Source organism: Myripristis murdjan, chromosome 9, assembly GCF_902150065.1.
Source record: "Myripristis murdjan chromosome 9, fMyrMur1.1, whole genome shotgun sequence".
Taxonomy (NCBI): Eukaryota; Metazoa; Chordata; class Actinopteri; order Holocentriformes; family Holocentridae; genus Myripristis; species Myripristis murdjan.
This window is the reverse complement of record NC_043988.1, coordinates 33,359,240-33,380,858: the sequence shown is the minus strand read 5'-3', so window position 1 is coordinate 33,380,858 and position 21,619 is coordinate 33,359,240. Positions and strand designations below refer to the sequence as shown.

Below are 21,619 nucleotides of genomic sequence, written 5' to 3'. Positions count from 1 at the left end.
AGTACAGCGCCTAAAAAAATAATAGTTTGCAAAGCACTTTCCAAATCAAATAAAACACAAAATAATCACAAAATAAATGAATGAATGAATGAATAAATAAATGAGAGAAAAAAAAATAAATAATTAAAAAAAAAAAAATATATATATATATATATATATATATATGTATGTATGTATGTATGTGTGTGTAAGTGTAAGTATGTGCAGTAGTAATAGCAAAATAATACTAATAATTAATAATAATAACAATAATAATAAAATAGCCGATTGCTGTCGATTTAAATTATATTAATGTTGGTTACTCGGTGATGAGTTTCCGAGGCGGCCCTGAAGGCAGCACGCGCCGCCAGGTGAGCCTCGTGTGAACTCACCTGAGTGAAGGCGCGGCGAGGCACGAGGAAGTTTTCCGGTTCAGACAGACAGAAGTCCAGGTGAGACATTTTCTCCTTCAACTGCCCAACTTTCTTTCCTCCGTCAAGGTGAATTTGTTGTTTTGTTGACGCGACGTGACGTCACAGTCCAGACTTTTGTTGTTGTTGGTTTTTTTTTTTTAGTAAAAAATCAAAGGAGGTTCAGGTGTGCTCAGGTGTGTTGACTTACCTGTGGAAGCAGCCAAGGTGGGCAACTCCTCTCATAAAATCTGATGCTCCGTGACTGAAAATCACCATCATGTTTACAGAAAACTCCCGCGGTGTCTGCGTGTGTGTGCGTGTGTGTGTTTGTGTGAGTTTATTTGAATTTATTTGAGTGTATTTCACCTTTACGCCTGAACGCGGCTTTCTGCGAGGCTTCCTGCTCAGACTGCCAGGGAGCCGCAGCCGGAAAGGGTTTTTTTTATCCTCACTTTTATCGTTGTAATCCTGCTGTAGTGACTGAACCTGCGTCTGCGTCATGTTTATAATAACTCTAATACACCTGATGACTCTGTAATATCTCTGTAATATTCCTGTCGGGACTCAGAGTGCGTCTGTGGTGTTTAGCAGGCAGGTAGAGACGTGTTTTAGCTCCTGTGATATATTCCTATAATATTCCTATAGGGACTCAGACTGTTTATTATAAGCAGATATCACAGCAAAACTTGATGATGTTCAGCTGCGACCGGCTGAGAGATGAAGTGAGATCATTTTCTGAAACATGACGTCACAGTATAAAATGACCTCTAGTGACCTCTAGGATAATCCCAGCTTCATGAAACTTCACATCCTCAGACTAGACAGAGGCCGTTCAGAGGAGCTCTGCTTCTCCAGGTGAACTGACAGTAAGGGCCAGTTTCTGACACATTTCCACAACAGAGCACTCAGCATCCAATCACAGAAAAATGCAATTCTTACAGAAATCTCTAAATTTCAAATGTTTTTTACACCAAATCAGCATGAATTTTTCTATGGTGTTCCTCAAGGTCTTGGTGTCCTAATGTGGCGTTTTAGAGGGGTTTTGGGCCATTTTTATTAATTTTTGAGTGGACAAAAATGATTAGATTTGGCACCAAATCTGTTTAACAAATGGTATCAACCACAAAAATTGCTGCAGCAACTTATGACACATAATTGAACATGGAAAAGGTTTGATATTCTTCTATCATCATGTTTTACACTCTGTCTAAATTAAAATAAATAAGTAAACAGACACCTAACCAAAACAGATTTATGACTAGAATAACTTGACACACAGAGCCAAGCTGCATTTTAAATTAATCTTCAGATTCCCAGCTTTCAGATGATGTTTCCACCTGAAGATCAACAGACAAACTCCATCTATAATTCACTGAATATCATAGGAATATTATAGGAACACGATAGGAGGTAAAAAAAAAAAAAAAAAAAAAAAAAAAAAAAGCCACCAAGCTCAGTGAGCTCAGTGAAAGCTCTCTGGCAGCCCCTGCAGGAATATTACAGAAGACAGACGTGTTTTAGTTTCATGTTGTGAATATAATCTGTGCAAATGAAAGAGGGAAAGTTGCAACTCGTCAGCCACAAATCACAGAATAAAGACAAAAGCTGAATATTGTGGTGTTTTCTCTGCAGCCAATAGGAGCGGCTCGTTGCTGATATGGCGACTCTGTGGGTGAGTGACCCCTCCCTCTGTTTGTCTGGACTGTAATAAAGCTTTAATTATCAGCTGTAATATTATAATAAAGTTTTAATTATCAGCTGTAATATAATGAAGCTTTAATTATGAGCTGTAATATTACAATAAAGATTTATCAGCTCTAATAGTGTAATAAAGCTTTAATTATCAGCTGTAATAGAGTAATAAAGTTTTAATTATCAGCTGTAATAGTGTAATAAGGTTGTAATTATCAGCTGTAATAGAGTAATAAAGTTGTAATTATCAGCTGTAATAGTGTAATAAAGCTTTAATTATCAGCTGTAATAGTGTAATAAAGTTTTAATTATCAGCTGTAATAGTTAAAGTTTTAATTATCACCTGTAATAGTGTAATAAAGTTGTAATTATCAGCTGAAATAGTGTAATAAGGTTGTAATTATCAGCTGTAATAGTTAAAGTTTTAATTATCAGCTGTAATAGTTAAAGTTTTAATTATCACCTGTAATAGTGTAATAAAGTTGTAATTATCAGCTGTAACACTGTAATAAAGCTTTAATTATCAGCTGTAATAGTTAAAGTTGTAATTATCAGCTGTAATAGTGTAATAAGGTTGTAATTATCAGCTGTAATAGTGTAATAGTTTTAATTATCACCTGCAATAGTGTAACAAAGCTTGAATTATCAGCCGAATTATAATAAGAAGGTTGTAATTATCAGCTGTAATAGTGTAATAAGGTTGTAATTATCAGCTGTAATAGTGTAATAAGGTTTGAATTAAGAGCTGTGATCTGGTTAATTTGTCCGTCTGACCCGCAGGATGACCTGGACAGTCTGGTGAACTCCCCGTCCTCCTTCTCGGCCACGGTGAGTTCACACCCGGCAGCGCCTTCACACTGAACCTGAGGGCCTCTAATCAATACTGTCTGATCAGCAGATGTATTGATCTAATCCTGTAATATGGCTGATAATATGGCGTACATATTTTATGTCTGACAGCGGTGCTGTTTGCTGTTATTTCTATTGTATTTGAAGACTGAAGATCATTTTTCGCCTCGGCCAGACAATTAAGTCAAATTCTACTCTATTCTATTCTAATCTATTCTGTTCTGTGCTGGTGGTGAGCCTACCTTAACTTTTTTAGTCAAAAGCTTCATGTTTATGGCGAGTATTCAGAGTTTAGATCATAGTCAGCAGGGAAGGGGCTTTCTGAAGAAAAGAACAAAGAAAAGAAAAGAAAGACAAATGAATGTTTTCTTGTTGTTTGACTTGTGATAATCCCCGACTGGAGGCCCTTTATTCACCCCGAACTTCACATGAGTGGTTATGAAAACACTTCCCACCAAAAATATGATGACAAATACAGACAGAAATGATATTAAAACCCAACAGGAAATAATATGAAAACTGGAGCAGGAGAGGGCAGATTGGAGTTTTAATCAGAGAAACCTTTCTCAGAGGCAGAAATAATCTCACTGACTGAAACAAATCTCATACAATAAAATTATAATAATAATAACAATAATAATAATAATAAAATACTTGTATTAACAAAGTGCGTCCATAATAAATGAGGAAGTTCATGTTGTGTGTTTCCTGCAGAGCGGAGAGAGAGGAACCATCAAGGCCAAAGCCGACTTTGATGCAGGAGACGACGCCGTGGCTCTGAGGAAGGCCATCGAAGGCCTCGGTGAAGACACACACACACACACACACACACACACACACACACACACACCAAAACATAAATGAGTGATTTTCTGGAGAGCATAGTGACTGTTTGTTTTATAAACCAGAGTTAAGTTTGATGTAGAGCCTCGGCGGTGTGCAGGGAGGAAAAAAAATTAGAGTCAGGGGAGGGGGGTAATGTGTCGAGGAAAAAAACCTCAGAATTTACTCGATTAGATTTGTAAATTTACAAGAAAAAACTGAGATTCAAGTGGTTAATTTATGAGAAAGAAAGTCACAAATTTATATGAAAAAAACTTGAAAATTCTGAGATTATAAAGTCACAAATTTACAAGAAACAGCTAAGACATTCTGAGATTAAAGTCAAATTTGAGGGAAAAAAAAAAACCCCTCAAAATTTCTGATATTATATAGTTACAGATTTTCAAGAAAGAAGCTGAAATTTAGAGTAAAGTTGCAAATTTATGAGAAAAAAAAACAAATTTATGAAAAACAAAACTTATATTGTGATTCTGGGCTCAAATCAGCAGGACTTCCTTGTTACTAAATCCTACTGCAAAGTAGAATTTGATGAGGTCATCAGCTGCAGCTAATCTCAGAACTTTGAGGGTTTTTTTCTCATAAATTCTCATAAAGTTTTTTCTCATAAAGTTTTTTTTCTCTGAATATCCCCTCTCCTCCTCTCCTGGCTCTGTTGGCTTGAACACGCTATTGTGCTTCCTGCAGCGTCGTGTCTTCATGTTTGACCTCCTCTTCCTCCTCCTCTTCCTCCTCCTCCTCCTCCTCCTCCTCCTCAGGCACCAGGGAGAAGACGCTGATCGACGTCCTGACCCGCAGGAGCAGCGCTCAGCGGCAGCTCATCTGTGCAGCGTACCAGGAGGCCACGGGCAGAGTGAGAGCCATGTGATCGATCAGAACATCGATCAATAGATCAGCTCTGTATATGCATCAATTCAAAACTAATACGCAGGCAGTTTAGAAAAGTGTCGCCACCTTCAGGTCATCGGTCAGCTCAGTCAGCACTTCATGTGTGTGTGACAACCGAAAAGGAATCTGCAGCGCCTCAGTTACTAAAGGACTATTCCACTGATTTTGAATGTCTGGCTTATGATAACTTGTCACTGGTGCGGCCCTTTAACCCTGAGATGCACAAGTGATTGTGTCAAAAATGACTCATATGAGATTCAATGAATTTTTCGATAATTTACGCTGATTATTTTCATCCTTTTAGCTAAACTTTATAAAACAAACATATTCGGTGTGCGCAACACTGATTTATAATTTAAACCAAGGTCGCTTGTGTAAAACATGTCAAGTGCTTTTAACTAGTTGGATGACAAGTTTACTGATCAAATCAAACGAGCAGCTCTCCTCCTGTGTGAGCCTCCAACCGGATGATGAGCTCAGGCTGCAGGCTGGTGACCACCAAGAACCTGAGACAAATGAAGAACCTGAAACAAATGAAGAACCTGAAACAAATGAAGAACCTGAAACAAATGAAGAACCTACAACAAATGGAGAACCTAAAACAAATGAAGAACCTGAAACAAATGAAGAATCTACAACAAATGAAGAACCTGAGACAAATGAAGAACCTGAAACAAATGAAGAACCTGAAACAAATGAAGAACCTGAGACAAATGAAGAACCTAAAACAAATGAAGAACCTGAGACAAATGAAGAACCTGAAACAAATGAAGAACCTACAACAAATGAAGAACCTGAAACAAATGAAGAACCTGAGACAAATGAAGAACCTAAAACAAATGAAGAACCTGAGACAAATGAAGAACCTGAAACAAATGAAGAACCTACAACAAATGAAGAACCTGAAACAAATGAAGAACCTGAAACAAATGAAGAACCTGAAACAAATGTCTCGCGCTGGTTGTTGAACCACCTGCCTGTCTTGTTGCTCTGTTTCATCTAAAAAAAAAAAAAAAAAAAAAAAAAAAAAACAGCCTTTAATCATGTTAGGAAGCTGCAAACTCGCTTTAGTGTCATGAAAGAGTTCCAGCAGTAAAAAAAAAAAAAAAAAAGATGTGTATAATATTGATATGGATATGATATGATGTAATATTTTATAGAAGTAATGTGTGAAATCGTCTTGATTAATTGTCACACAACTGACATTTGAAATGCGCTCAACAGTAAACAGCTTTTATACTTAATAAGCGTCACATGTTGTCATCAGACTCCACAGGAAACACAGACAAAACATTCATTTTCTTAAAAGGCACAAAAAGTAAATGATAAATTTGAACAGGACGGCATCAAAAACAAGATTTTTTGAGGAATATCTGGAACAAGAAAAGATGAAATATTTTAATTTGGAAGATTTTGCACAACAACAGCCAGCAGGGGTCGTGTTTGCGGCTGCGGCTCCTCTTCACTTTGGGTCCCAGGTTCATTTTTACATAAAACAAACAGCAGCAGGTGGTGTGAGCGCCGAGGCCGTGGGTGTGGTTTTGTGTAAATACACTCATGTAGGCGTGTGTGTGTGTGTGTGTTTGTGAGCACACACTTCTGAAAACCTGTCTGCCTGTGTTTCCTGCAGAGCTTAGAGGAGGACCTGAGAGGGGACACCCACGGCGACTTTGAGGAGGTGCTGGTGGCGCTGGTCACGCCCCCCGCGGCGTACGACTGCCACGAGGTCGCCCGCGCCATGAAGGTCAGCCTATCTTCTCTTTTTTTTTCTGTTTTATCACCCAGAGATCATATTTCATAACCTTACAAAGCCACTCTGAGTGAGGAAAAAACTCTGAAAACACAATAAAGTAGATTATTTACTGCACATTATGGTGAAGCATCATGTTGACTGTCATCAGAGACTGAGGGTCTTTAAAAAGTCTTAACTTCAAGGCTTTAAAAGTCATTGATCTTCAGTTTGAATTTATGAGCTCTTAGTTTCCACGTCAACATTTTATCCGCCTTTTAATTTCTCTTTGCAAAAATGACTCAAGCTCCTCTCTCTCTTCTGCATGAAATTCAACATTTCTGATCCTGATACACATCCTAAAACTTAATTTATATTCATATCTTACACTGTCATATATGTTTACAGGCACAGGAGTAACCAGAATATTCACCTTAGAGTCTGTAGAGAGAAATCCACAGAAATCCTTGGACTTACTCGTCCCAAGTTCTGTGAAAAAAAAAAAAAAAAAAAAGCTCCTGGTTTGATTTATTTCAATGACATTCCTGCTCAAAACTGACCTCAGTACAGCCCAAACACACAGCACGGACCTTTACACTCCACTGCGAGGTCAATATGAAGAACTAAAATATGATTTTTACAAAAATCTGTCCTCAGTTTTGTTCAAATTTACCTTGAAAAATATTTTTAAAAAGCACTAGATTGAGCTGTGTGGTACCTGAGGCCAGTCCATCCAGAACTAATAATCCTCTAATATTATTTCTGAGCAGAGAAAGACTCGTCTCACCACAGGAAAGTGAACTGAACAGCTTTAATTTTGTTTATGGTGATTTTTTCCCCCCTCCTTTCTGTTGATTATGATTCTATAATTCATGACGCATTCATTGATGTTAATAATTTTAATGACGTTGTGTTCTTATTTTTAAATTGAACCATCAGTTGTGCTGAAATGATCAAGCAACAAGCCACTTTTGATACATAAAATTCATGATCATGTGAAAAAACACCACAGGAAACACACACACACACACACACACACACACACACACACACACATGCACACACAGCATGACAGGAGCTGATGTTGTCATAAGCAAAGTCTGTCTGTCCATCCTCCAGTGTTAGAGTGTAATTATTCATGATGTGCGTGTGTGTGTGTGTGTGTGTGTGTGTGTGTGTGTGTGCGTGCGTGTGTGTGTGTGTGTGTGTGTGTGTGTCACGCTGCAGGGGCTCGGGACCGCCGACAGCGTCCTGATCGAAATCTTTGCCTCGAGATCGAACCAGCAGATCAAAGCACTCAGTGAAGTTTATCTGGAAGGTAAAGACGTTCATGCTGAACCTGTGAGGCTGAAAACGTCAAAATCTGCAAGGCTACACAGCTCATTCACACTAAACTAAGAACTAAAACTAGCTGTGAGAAAAAAAAACATTTTAGTTACCAGGAATAAAAATAAAAGCTGGACTTTAGAGAAAACGAACTGAAATGACATTGTGTATGTAGAAAACGAACTAAAATAAAAATAAAATGTGTTTAGTTTTGTTTGCTGTTGGTCAGTTTGGTCACGTGTTGTAACTCAACTCAAACGAAACATTTTAAACAAGAAAAACTAAACTGGAACCAGCAAACCCAGTCTGGAGACTAAACTGGACTGAAAACAAAAATTGAAATTGAAATAAAAATAAAAACGAATGAAAAATACAAAACTATGATAACTGTGACTCCTACACACCGTCTGCACCATAACCAGGGCTGGGAAGGCTGCCTCTGAAATGTAATGGGTTATAGATTACCAGATACACTGTTAAAATATATAAATGTAAGTGTTTTAATGACTTCATCAAACTAATGTAACTTATTACCTGTGATTAGTTTTGATTACTTTTCTAACTAATGTTTTAAACTGGACAGTAAAGAACTCAACCCCGACTGACGTTTCTTTTTTTTTAACAAATCACACGTCTTTGGATCAGAAACAAGAAACTAGGGATGGGCGTATTGATCCTGTGGTATCGATATATCGTTTCTCACACACTACTCATTTGGCATCAGTTTCCTTAAACAAATATTGATATTAACAAATAAGAATAGGGGGTGCATGCATAACTTTCAGCTGTTTTAGATAGCTTCCTTCACTTACTATGTGCTGACACACCCCTGTGCCAGGCGGCGTATTGAGCTGGCCCGTGTCATCTCATTCATATTTATGTTATTTATTTTAATTTTAGTTTTATTATGTATTGACCATAATAAATATGGTATAAATGGTCTGTATTTGTCATGTAATTTGTCTTAAATGTAATAATATTTTGAATGAAAAAAATTGTCAGTATCGGTACCGGTATCGCTGAAAATGCAAGAAAAAGTATCGGTATCGTATCGAATCCTTAAAGTGTGGTATCGCCCATCCCTACAAGAAACGACCTCGACGTGGTCGGCCGCTCAGAGCCACGTGCTTCGATTTGACTGGCTGATGAGAGAGAGAGGCGGGGCTAATTCAAACAGGAGAACCAATCAGAAACAGTCTGAGGTCATGCTGGCAGGTGAATGGAGCCCGTCTGGACGGAGAGACGCTGTCGCTCTCAGATTTGTCTCGCCGTCTCTGCTGAGCCATGCTTTTCTCACTAACTAACTGATTACAATTACATTTATACATTTATTTTTTTTGAGCGACTTTTCAAACACCTTCCTCAGGGGATTTTTTTTTATTGAATTCACGAGTTTTGTATCATCAGCAGCAAAATGAGAGTCAGTTTGCAATCAGTCTCATGCGCTCATCTTGGACGTTTTTTTTTTCCCGACAGAAACAGAGAAGAAGCTGACCCTCGACCTGAAGAAGGAAGTTTCTGGACAGTATTCCCAAGCCCTGCTCCTCTTGGCCGAGGTTTGTTCCACAGACGTAAATGACAAACAGCGACATCATCTGTCCCTCTGTTTATATCTGTGTTGTCTTGTTGTTTGTGCTGGGTTGGTGCTGTGTGCTTATGTGAAAACTTATTTATTTCTGAAATCAGGTAAAAAGAAACGTGCAGCAGCAAAATTATCAAGATGTAGGGAATTTAGTTATTGGAGATGAGGGAGTAAAACATACATGACAGTGGATTAATCAAAGAAATGTGTTCAATATAACTGAATATTAGTTTTTAATTGTCGATGGCTCTCAAAATTGATCTTGAGTTGAAAGTGAAATGAGTCCCAGAGCTGATGTGAACTCTCACCTTTTGGTTTTTATTTCCAGGGCAAGCGGGACGAAAGTACCACCGTAGATCCAGAGAAAGCAAAGGAAGATGCCAAGGTGCTTTTTCTGCACACTTTGTTTTCTTTTTTTCTTATGTTTGCTCTTGATAAATTCACATTTTCCTCCACCCCCCTCCCTCCAGACTCTGTACGACGCCGGGGAGAAGAAGTGGGGCACCGACGAGTCCAAGTTCATCGACATCCTGTGCCACAGAAGCATTCCTCAGCTCCGACAAAGTATAATCGTCTTTACATTGAAGCACAAATGCAGCTCTGTACAGGCTGCAGTGAATGTAAAGTAATCTGTTTTTTTTTTTTTTTTTTACAAAGCTCTCATCGAATACAAGAACATCAGCGGGAAAAGCCTCCAGCAAAGCATCGAAGGAGAGATGTCGGGAAAACTGGAAGAACTGCTGGTGGCCATCGGTTGTCTAATTTAAGTTATTAACATTAAATTGACTTGGAAGGATGTCAAAATGATGCACACCTGTTTATGAAAGAGAGGTGTTCTTTGTCCCTGTAATAGGATCATCAAACAAATGTCATTTTTCATGTAGTTAGCTCATTTGAAAGGAAAGGTTTGGTTCTTACTGGCCGTGTGTTTTGTCTCCCTGCAGTGAAATGTGTCAAGAGCGTCCCGGCCTACATGGCAGAGCGTCTGTACGAGAGCATGAAGGTGAACACACTCACACACTCATTGCACAGGTTTAGGCTGCAGAGGACTGTGCAGAGGCTGCTGATAGCACCACAGCTGAAGAAATGTCTCCTTTTGTATGTAGAAATTACATAAAAAATATAAATTATGCAACAAAAAAATATAAAATCTATCTTTTCAACAGGCAGGATATTGATTTAAAATGTCTTTGCTTACATAGTTACATAGATTTGCCACTTTTTACTGACGGCTTGCTGAACTATTGTTGCACCTTGACTGCAGCCCCAAGATCAACTGGAAATACATTTCATTGGGTTTTCTCAGTTTAAAGGAATACTTTAATGTTATGGGCAAAAGACAGGTTTTTACGACTTCCCCAGACTGAGACCAGATGTTGGACACCATTTTCTCCTTTGTACGTCCAGTGGTTCAGTTCCTTTAGGTAGCATTTTATGTTAGCTTAGCATAAAGACTTGAAGTCAGTGGGAGTCGTTAGCCTGGTTCCGTCAAAGTGAAAAAATAAACCTTACAGCAGCTCTTAAGCTGTCTGATTTACACAGCAACAGTTTGAAATCTCTTGGGATTTTTTCTACATAAAACAGGAGTCATTTCAGGAGAAGTCAGATGGTGGCGCTGTAACCACTGAACACATTTACCAGTGACCTGCACACCGCTGAAGGTAGAGGATCCGGCACAGATTAACTTCTCCTTATACAACTCCTGTTTCCTTTTCTAAATTCCAAGTGTATTTCAAATCCACATAATACATTGTGTAAATAAGACAGCTTTAGAGCTGCTGTAAGGTTTATTTTTCCACTTTGATGGAGCTAAGCTAACACAAAATGCGACCCATAGGAAGTGAGCCACTGGACGTACAGAGGGGGAAATGGTACCCAACAACTTGTCTCAGTCTGGGGAAGTCAATAAAAGGGGATTTTGCCCAAAGGGAGGAGGAAAAACCCTTTAAATAGTTACGCAGCGTTGTAGATGTACTTCATTTTACTGACGGCTTGTTGAACTGCTGTTGTACTTTGGCTGCATCCCTGAAAGTAACTGTAAATCAGAATCAGAATCTGAATCAGAAATACTTTTTCATTCCTGAGGGGGAATTGGGTCATTTGCAGTTGCTCAATTCTCAAGTGAAGAATTACCGATAAATTTAGGCATGGGTTTTCTCAGGTTACAGTCAGGGTAGGGATCTGTCCTGGGCCTGTTGTAAGTAATTTGTCAGCTTCAATGCCATTTACCACTCTGTCTAGCTCTGTGGTGGCTCTCTGAGTCTGCAGCTCGATGTATCTCGATTCAGAGATACATCTGGGGTTTGCAGGACGGACGGATACAAGAAAAATGCATGGAGGGAGACTTGCACAGTGGCTCCTGCTGATTGAGAGCAAAGTAAATGTGAGGATTTGTTTCTCTCCTTGATGGCTGGATGTGTCCTGTGGTCAGGGTGGTGGGACGGACGAGGCCACTCTGAACCGGATCATGGTGAGTCGGTCTGAGATCGACCTGCTGGACATCAGGGCCGAGTTCAAGAAGCTCTACAGCTACTCTCTGCACTCCGCCATCGAGGTGAGCGACTGCGTTCCTTAGCTTTATCATGTAGGTAAGAATGGTCAGTGCAAAAAACCTCCGCCCAGACCGTCCTCTAGAACCTGGAGAGTACCATCTCTGTGGTAGGGACCTTTTGGAACCAGGACCTCAACCATGGGGCAAATAAACAGACTGGCTCCTCTGGTTTAAACAGGGGTAAGGCTTCCTGTGTTTCAGGGACAGAAACAATAAACAACCATCAAGACTTTTCTCTCTGATCCCTCAATAACATTAATTCTTAGTAATATAATTCAGTATCCTCAGAACTTTGCTCTTTCCACAAGAGAATCTGCATCTGCTGCGTCCCTGCTTTGCGACGCAAGCGTTAAATAGAGCTGAAGAAGTAACTGAAATATCAAAATCACAGTATGGCCAAGTGCAATGTCTAAATCGCAGGAGCAGCAGCTTTTTGATAAAGGTAAAATTAAAGGTAAAATTAATTTGTTTGGTTCAGACCCTGTGAAAATGGAAATGACAAAAGGTACCATTCCCACTAAAGCCATGACTCACATTGCAGTCACAATATCTGCCAAAATAGTCCCAATATGTTTTTTTTTAGCATATCATTCAGCCCTAGTGTTACATGATTTGGGTTTACCGCACTTCAGCACTGATGTACCTTTCTTTTCCAGAATTGCATTGAGAATTTATTCCGTCGTAATCGATTACCAGGCTTTATCTGTTTCGCCTCGGTACATTTGAGCAACAGAATCCCTTTATGTCCTTGTATGTTCATCTGCAGCAACATAAACGCATCACAAATTAAGTTGTTCACAGGATTTGGCCGGGGCTCCTCTGATCAGTTTCAGAGTTATGGCTCCTGTTTGTCCAAATATCATCTTACTACACGTTTCTTTGATCTGGCAAACCGGTTTGTCTGTGAAACCAAATATTTGTGGATGATGCCAGAGTCAAAAGGCCCTCTTAGATCTGTTTGCTAAGACCGTCCCTGGACAAAATGACTAGTCCACTGGATGAAAAGGCGATTGCTCTGAATGCTCTTAGGTAGGCTTCTCTTCATGTCACTAATCTGTCACTAACATCTCAGGCCACATTTGATTTTATTTCAATTTGACTAAGTCTTTGTACACTCTAGAAACTAGGGCTTTGCCAGCTGTTTTCCCAAAACGCAAAGTGAACCAAAATTAAAGAGTTATTCAAGAGTTTCTTGAAGAATGTCTCAAATGTTAAGGTTTATAGATGTACCTTCAGCGTTCATGAACCTCTTACGTGGGGATTCTTCAAAGACTCATCTGGGACTCACCTGGACTCAGAATCCTTAAAGGTTTCCAAAAGTCCCTTGAAGTTTTTAGAGTGTACGTTGCTGGGGTTTTGTGGGAATTTTCCATCCAGTTTTTATCATTTTGAAGCTCAGGTTTATCAAGGTAGACGGGGTCTCCACCTCTGATCAAATCATCCAGACAAAACGAGACGCCGTCTACCTGGTTGAACCCTGAGAGGCAAAAGAGTCACCGGTGGGAAATTACCACCAGGTACTTTTACTTTTTGGCTTCAGCTTGAACGTTTGTTTTCTTTCTGAGCCACACTGCCAAGTAGCCATCCATCAGTTAGAGGTCCTATTGGACTTTTACTAATTCAAACATATCTTGGAGGCGGAAATAATCTGAACAGTTGAGTTAAACTTCAGTGAACCGCAGTTTTTCTGATTAAGTAACAGGATAAAAATGCAATGGAAAGACAAACGTTAAGAAAAAAGGAAGGTAATAATCTGAGGTTACACTCTGCTACTGCCCTAAAAAAAGAGTGTATTTATGTTCCCACAGCCCTGTGTTCCCTTAATGCATTTTTTTTCACATACCATATTCAAACACCACTTCAGATATTGATTATTGAATGTATACTGTATTAAGAGATTGATTTTTGAGAATATATCAGAGGACATGCACATCATTTATGTCAAAAGGACATGGGGGAACATGGGGCTGTTTACAGTTAGAAAAAAAAAAAAAACACACACTGAGGGAACATCAGGCCCTGGGAACAAGCGGAAAATTTCCAGTTTCCACTGGGATAGCCAGGCTGGGACCAGGGTTTACTTTTTTTTAGTTTTCTGCAAAGTGCAGGATGTAGTCACTATTTCAGGTCAGTCTCCCTTTTATCACTCAGCTGCTAAATGAGCACCAAGCTTACCAGTGCATTATAGCAACATTAGGAATCATAATGGGTTGTAATTTCTTATATTACCGTCAATAGATAAAACAATCTCCGGCACACTTAAAATTTGCACAGTGATTAAATTGGTGTAACACAGTTTATGACATGCATAATTTTTTAAACCTTGTCAATAGTGATGCATTTTAGGGATTTAAACCTACCACATGATGTAGGTCTGTGGGTTGTTAGATATGGCAGCACCTCAACCCCCAACTACAATAAATTATAGATTAGTGTATCAATAAGACATGATGGTGCATAATTGGAGGAAGAAAAATATGAAGCCAGGGGAGGAGAGGTAATATTCAGAGAAAAAAACTCAGATTTTTTTAGATTAAAGTCATAAATTTACAATAAAAAAAACTCAGATATTGTCTGAGATTAAAGTGGTAAATTTAGGAGAAAAAACTCACAAGTTTATGGAAAAAAAGCTCAGAAGTTCAGAGATTATGAAGTCACATATTTTCAAGAAAAACCTACATTTTTGAGATTAAAGTCAGAAATCTATGAGAAAAAACTGGCATATTCTCTAAGATTAAAGTTGAACCTAAATTTCTGAGGAAAAAAAAACTCAAAATTATGAGAAAAAACTCAAAAATTTGAGATTTCTGAGATTTTACAAATTTACAAGAAAAAAACGGTCAGACGGAAAACTAGTTTTTTCTCGTAAATTTACAGCATTAATCTTAGAAATTTGAGGGTTTTTTTCTCAGATTATTACCTCCCTCTTCCAGCTCCATAATTTATTCCTCCCTACAGTGGCCCTAACACGCCGTCGTAACAGGGTAACCCTCTGAAAGGGGCCACTCTTCAAACTGAACACTCACAAATTTACTCAGCATATTATGAAGGACAGGGTAAAATAAAGTGTCCTGTTTACTAAATAGGTCATTTAAATGTTATCTCACACTATGTTAAAAAATGACGGTGCTGCAGTGTGAAACGTCAATGCCAGTTGAGATTATTTCTTCCTCCAGTGAAGCTCAGCCTCTGAGAAAGCGACACTTGTATCCCTAAAACTCCAATCTCAATCCTAAATTTGTCATTGGCTGGTAAAACGGCGAATTCCTCTGCTGGCTTTCGGGATGGACTCGGCAGTGTGGGCTGCAGACAAACTAATGAAAAGAAGTTATTTTCCTGGCTTGGTTGTGTCACTGTGTCCTCAGTCGGATCTGTCGGGCTGCCACGGCGAGTGTGTGAAGGCCATCTGCGGAGGGGACGACTAGCCGCCCGTCCGTCCCAGGCCACGAGGACACCCGCTGCCCGTCTGACCCACTGTAGGCTCTTCCGTCTCCATGTCCAATTAACTGTGTGCTTCACCCTCAAACTACTAATTGAACCTTGTTTACAGTCTTAGAGCAAGTGGCTTTGAACAGATACACATCACAGGGGATTACGAAAGGGTAGCGAACAGTCCTGGGAGCGGCACGCAGGACATTAAAGATTGATTTGAAACAAGCAGCCGCCCGAGCTCGTCTGCAGCGCCGCGCCGACTGAAGTGTTCATATCAAATTCTGTTTGTGTGTCGTTTCAGTCCGACTGCCACGGGGATTATAGAAAGACTCTGCTCAAAATCTGTGGAGGGGACGACGACGACTCCTGACGGCGCTCGGTGTGACATCACACTCATCCCTCCTCTCTCCCTCTCTCTCTCTGTGTTTATTTCCATTTATTTCTCATGCTTTATTATGCCTTATCATCTATTTCTCCTCATGTTCTTTTCCCAAAACTGCACAATGATTTTATTCCACTGCATTAAAGGGAACTTCCATCCAAAAACAACTAATTAAAAACAACTTTTGGCTGAGCACCTTGCAGTTTTGTTTGTTGTTTGCTGGTGTATTGTTCTCATTCCTGTGCACAACAGTGGGTAGGGAGATATTTCCACCACAGCTTCAGTGGAGTTTGATGTCAGAAAATGTGAGAAATGCAGTGTAGAAGAGGACGTAGACAAGCAGCACATAGACCAGAATGCATTGCTGCAGCAAGACATGCAAAGCACGACTCGCAACTAGAAGAAACTTGTCTCTCACTCTCACTCTGTCACAGTCACTGTAGTTATCACTCGCTCCATTCTCCCATGTGACTCAGCAGAGTGCAGCAAGTTTCTCTCTGGTGGCTGTCAAAAGGCATTCTGGGAAATGAAGGAAATCACTAAGAAGAGCAGAAGCAGACACGGCAGGTCGAGAGATAAGTGGGTTAATACACATATCTTCATCGCAAAATAACTCAATGAAATGTGCTGAGCATCGAATTTATAAGTGACTGTCGAGTGTCTGAGGAAAGGGCTGTAAATACAGTGTATAATGTAATTTATCCTTTTATCCTTCAAAATCAAGCATGTAACCAACAGGACAAGTAAAAAAAGGTTTACTGAAATAACCAGCGATGCCTTCAAAAACACAGGTTAGATGCACTCCTGCTGAAGTAAGAGACACAAGAGGACAATTTGAGCAAAAACTCTTCAGAAATAAATCAATGAAAGCACGATGTCACTGGATCTTTATCTTGTTCCTGCGTTGGCATCTTTTTTTTTGTTTTTTTCTTCTCAGCCGGTTAAACTGAACATCAAGCAGCTTCATGTCCCTCTGATAACGTCAGAATAAACAGCGACATGATTCCCCGCTGCTGATGCTGTTTGTGCTCTCAGTGACACACTGACACACTTTGTCCTCATGTCATGGACTTCTCTGGCCAGCAGGGGGCACTGCTGTCCCAGCAGCAGAGTTTTTTAAAGACAGAGGGAGCCCTTCAAGGCCTTCAGAGGACCTCGGGCCATGTTTTGAGAAACAATGACTCATGATTTCATAGATTGCAGATAGCTTTCCTACCCCATTTGATCTCTGCATGAGTTTTATTGCCTTTATTTATGTTTTTAATATTGGTTCTATGCAGAATCAGAATTACAAATACATTATTCATTCTGATTCTGAATGGGACAAATATGACATTATTAATATTATTATATAAATATTATAGTTCCTGCTGGTTTTTTTTTTTTTGTTTGTTTGTTTGTTTTTTTTTTTTTTGTTTTTTTTTTTTTTTGTTTTTTGCTTTGTACTCTATTTACATACTTACATTATGGTCTCCTTAATTCCTCACTATGATAAATACAGCCTCTTCATCTTAAAGAGAATTTAACCTGAGAAATGGAGGTGTTGGATCAAGGTAATGAAGATGGACAGTTGGTTTTTATCATTTTTCTCTTTTTAGCCACAGTTTAGGCTGATAATGTAAAGACTAATGTCTAATAACCTTAAAACAAAAGTGAAAGGAAAACTTTTATCTGTTAAATGGTTCCTCAGTGGCATAATATCATGACATTAACTGGAATTTATCACCTCACAGTTGTTGCATTATAACTTCATGTCATTATTACATCATTAGTTACAAATGTGGCACATCCCTCAGAAACAATAAGTACCGATTACTATAAGAATGTGATATCATTTGTCACATTTTTTTTCTTTTGACACATATTGTTTTACAGCCTCTGTAAAACAATATTTTTTTTTTTTTTTTTTTAAGTGCGATCGATATCCGACCTTGATGTTCCTTTACCCAGCTCGTATTAAACATGCAAATTGAAAACAATGCACAATGCTGAAACAGGACTAATTCATCCATTAGAGGAGAGCAGGTGGAGGGGGAAAAAATCGATGCAGCTCATTTGCAGGGCCTCGCTGTTAATGATGCAGAATGGCCTCATGGAGACGCAGAGAGCTTACAGCACACAGCGGCTCAGACTGCATGTCGTAAATGTCATACACACTTTAATATCACATGCAGGGTGAAATATTATGGGTTAATTATCAGGGAGGGGAAAGCGGTAAGGCACACGCAGGGAAATCAGGAAGCAGAATACTGTACAGCTGCCGTACGTTTTCACCTCAGGGCCTGCAGTTTCCTTTTTGGTGTCGGAGTGTTTCCAGTCTGCCACAGAAACCCATCCATGAGGCCGGGGGTCAAACTCCCACAGAGAAGATTTGAGTTCTCAGGCCTGCCTCTGAAAGACCGATGCCCGGGGGGAGTCTCAGAAATGTTGTGAAATATATTAGAAATGAAGAGTTTCATTCCAAAATCAGATCCCCAGCAGCTGAGAAACATTATGGACGGTCTTGCAAAGCAGAAGAAAAGGAAGACAAATTTGTTTCATTTTAGAGAAAAGTGCGTAACCTTTGAGAGTCTGGTTTGGCAAACAACCGCACGATTACTTTCAGGTGATGTTTTTTTTTTTTTTTTATTTAAGAGTTTATAAGACTTTGAAAACTGTGCTGAAATGTTGCCCAAACACATGCAGAGGAAAAACAGTCAAAATGATGTATAGACTTCAATAACTGGAAAATGACCACAGCGAATGACAGAAATTATCTGCCACTGTGTTGTTGTCCTTTATGTATTTATTTTTATTAGTGTGCGATGACAAAATGAGATGATTCCACTTGTTTCCTCTGCAGTTTCACTTGTTTCAGGATATTTTTTCTGGCTGCTGCATTTCAGAGGGAAAAAAATGATCTGTCACTTAATCTGATATTCAGTGTTGAATTCTTATTTTCCTTCAAACAAATCTTATAAAACCTACCAATGGGGCGAGATAATCCCAGTTGTTTCTAATAAAGCTTGTAGTGCAGTCTCATAATTTATATATTATTTTTTTTCTGGGAACAAGTATAAATATGTTTAAATAAGGCAGATCACTCACTAGGATCAAGAAAATCACTAATCTGGAAACAAGTTGTGTTGGAAACAAATGGGATTATCTCATCCCACTGCAGATTTTTTTTTACTTTGTTTGAAGAAAAAAATATTTAAGCACTGAAGATGAGATTAAATGACTTGGTACAATGTATTTTATTTTATTTTATTTTATTTACATTTTTATTTATTTTTTTCAGAGTCAGAATCAGTAATATTTTCTTGCTCCCTGAGGGGAAATTGGGTCATTTGCAGTTGTTCAGATTCTCAAGAGAAAGAATTAAATAACAACAAATAGAAAAGAAATAAGAAATATAAAAATACGGACCTTATAACTTTGTAAAAAAAAAATGTTTTAAAAGTATGTGCATTAGGCATAAAGTTGTATCAAAACTATGTGTATTATGTATAATAAGTCTAAATATGTGCATTAATCCAACAATAAATACAGAAATCGGAAACTGAGCATATGTAAAAATGGTATATCTATATACACTGTATGTGCACAGGGATATTGCACTGTTGAATTGCTGTCAGGTATAAATTATTGCACAGTTAAACGGTTAAATCAACCGTTGAAATAGCACCCAGTTCTGTATTTCAGTCTGCTTTTATCATGGATGTGTTTCAGGTGAAATGTGAAGAGCTGAATCACACCACAACCTTTCTCTCCTGAAGTGAAAGATGTAGATCGTCCACTCTCCTTTCAGAAAATTGAAGTTCTAGCAGCATCTAACTGTTTTATTCATGCTTCAAAGCGCATCCTCGCGACCCCGTGCTCGGCTCCCTGTCTGAGTCACAGACCTGCACTCGTCTGCTCTCCGTCTGCAGCTCGGCCTTGAAGCCTCCGTCACTCACAGAGCTGACGGGAGGCTGAGCCGCTGTCGAAGGCTCGGCCGAGGCTCGCCACTCACTCACAGCCTATTGAGGTGGATGAGAGCCTGAAGGCAGAGACGATTTCCTCATTAAAACCCAGTAATCACCCTGAGTCCTTCACACCGCCCCCCCCCTTCCTCCTCCTCCTATCTGCTGAAGGAAAACAGGAGAGGAAAGGCTGCCAGCCTACATCTTTATCCTCACACAGCTCCCTGTCACATCCCATGCTTGTGTGACTGTGTGTGTGTGTGTGTGTGTGTGTTTCAGGGAATCAATGCCACAAACCCTAAAAAACATCCCAGTAGTATTCCTATAACACTCATAAAGGAACTAAAAGTGTTCCCGTGGTTTTCAATTCTTAGTAATTTATTGCTTTTTTATTTTCTATGCCATCACTGTAATATTCTTATTATATTACCACAGGACCTCATGTACTTTATTCTATTTTATCCTCATTTTCCTGAGGCATTTCTATAATATCCCTGTAGAAACCTCCTGTGCTACTTTCCAATGAGTTTAGTATGACTTATTATCATGTCCCCATGTTTCCTCTTTCTTCTCCTATGGCATTATCATAAAACTCAATCATATTTCCTATAATATAGGAACATATAAGCCTCTGTGTGTCTCTCTGCAATCAATACTGAGTTATGCTGACCTTGTTGTGCTAATCTAATATTCCACCAGGGATGAATAGTTTTGTTGGGATATTTTTTACTGTCCTTTGTTGTGACTGCAGGGCTGCAGCATCAGAGCCTTTGGGTTTGTAAACGCTCACTATAGGATCACAGTAGCTCCTCTTTATGAGTGTGGTGGATGTTATTTTGTCACTCCAAGTCTTGGGCGTGTTGCTGTGTTGTGTGAGGAGCAGTGTGTGTTATCAGCGCTCCAGAAAGACCAAGGAGCACAGAGACTCACAGGGGAGCGGTGCAGCAAATGTAGGCCAAGTTCACTCTGCGCTCCAGAATCAAATTGGTGTGTGTGTGTGTGTGTGTGTGTGTGTGTGTGTGTGTGTGTGTGTTTTCCAAGTGTAAAGTGTGACAGTCCGGTATTCAAGTGCAGAGGCTTTCATCCTGCTTGACGTGAATTTGGGAATCACAGGCCTGACCATGAACCTGCACCCCCCTCCTCCTCCCGCTGTGTTGTACTCTTTCCAATTCGAGGGGCTTGGATTTAGAAGCTTGACTGCCACTCAGACGTGTAGCCGCCCTCCATCGCGGCCTGCCTCAGGCACCTGCAGGGTTTGATGGGGGCACAAACTATCATCAGCATGTATCTTCAACTATTTTCATGCATTTATGTGACTTTTATTGCTCCTTTACTTTTTTTTTTTTTTTTTTTTTAATTGTGAGCAGCAACATCTTATGCCATCTGATTTATCTTGTGTTGAAATTCAGTTAGGTTCAGCACAGATTAGTTTATTTGACATGGATAGTGTACATAAATATCATTCCTGTAAATGTACCCGAGTTAAGTTCAGGTTCAAGTTTAGTTAAAGCCCAATATGACCGGCTTTACATGCCCAGTTAGCCAGACAGTCTTGTTTTCATCTGCAGGTAGTTAAAAACAGACACTGACAATAATAATACCAGTAGCATGGTACAAATATATATATAAAATATAATATAAAATATATGTACGAAGAGAAGACACAAACTATCTAAACAAACATATAAAGCGACAACTGAATTCAGTTCAGTTTAGAGCTCTTATTTAACTGGCATCAGTATCAGAGCAAATGGGCACATGGGGAATTCATACAGTGAATAAAGTGTTTTTTCCCCCCATTTTGTGTACTAATTCAGTTTTGAAAATCACTTCTGTCATCCAAACTAGTTTTGCTGCATGAATAAAGCTGACTTTACAAAATGGAAACTACATCTATATACCTGTAATGCAGTTCAGTTCAGCAGCTCTGCCTTAAATTCTACCTTTTTTAGTTTATCATGTTCAGTTTGTGTTGACATTGTGGAGAATGTGTCAATTTAATTCTGTGTTTA

At 39.2% G+C, this 21,619-nt stretch overlaps 1 protein-coding gene and 1 long non-coding RNA gene across 4 annotated transcripts; one reads left to right on the top strand and one right to left on the bottom strand.

The window, feature by feature from the left end:
- The first annotated feature begins 322 nt into the window (after positions 1 to 322).
- anxa3a (annexin A3a) lies at positions 323 to 15,858 on the top strand. 3 transcript variants are annotated; one of them, XM_030059978.1, is made up of 15 exons: positions 323 to 431; positions 2,025 to 2,064; positions 2,865 to 2,912; positions 3,648 to 3,735; positions 4,532 to 4,626; positions 6,292 to 6,405; positions 7,618 to 7,708; positions 9,193 to 9,272; positions 9,627 to 9,683; positions 9,769 to 9,862; positions 9,956 to 10,051; positions 10,243 to 10,301; positions 11,730 to 11,852; positions 15,215 to 15,325; positions 15,583 to 15,858. In XM_030059978.1, exons 2-14 carry the CDS (start codon positions 2,050 to 2,052, stop codon positions 15,272 to 15,274), a joined length of 1,020 nt encoding a protein of 339 aa, XP_029915838.1. In that variant the 5' UTR covers positions 323 to 431; positions 2,025 to 2,049; the 3' UTR covers positions 15,275 to 15,325; positions 15,583 to 15,858. The 3 variants fall into 3 exon arrangements, with proteins under 3 accessions (XP_029915838.1, XP_029915836.1, XP_029915837.1); XM_030059977.1 differs by lacking the exon at positions 15,215 to 15,325 and adding an exon at positions 555 to 617 and having other exon boundaries at positions 415 to 431; XM_030059976.1 differs by lacking the exon at positions 15,215 to 15,325.
- On the bottom strand, positions 776 to 9,259 carry LOC115365151 (uncharacterized). Its single transcript, XR_003928752.1, has 4 exons — positions 9,191 to 9,259; positions 8,036 to 8,039; positions 3,129 to 3,134; positions 776 to 788 (listed from the first exon to the last, which is right to left on the bottom strand). It is a non-coding gene; the product is annotated as an uncharacterized LOC115365151 (long non-coding RNA).
- Positions 15,859 to 21,619: the final 5,761 nt, after the last annotated feature.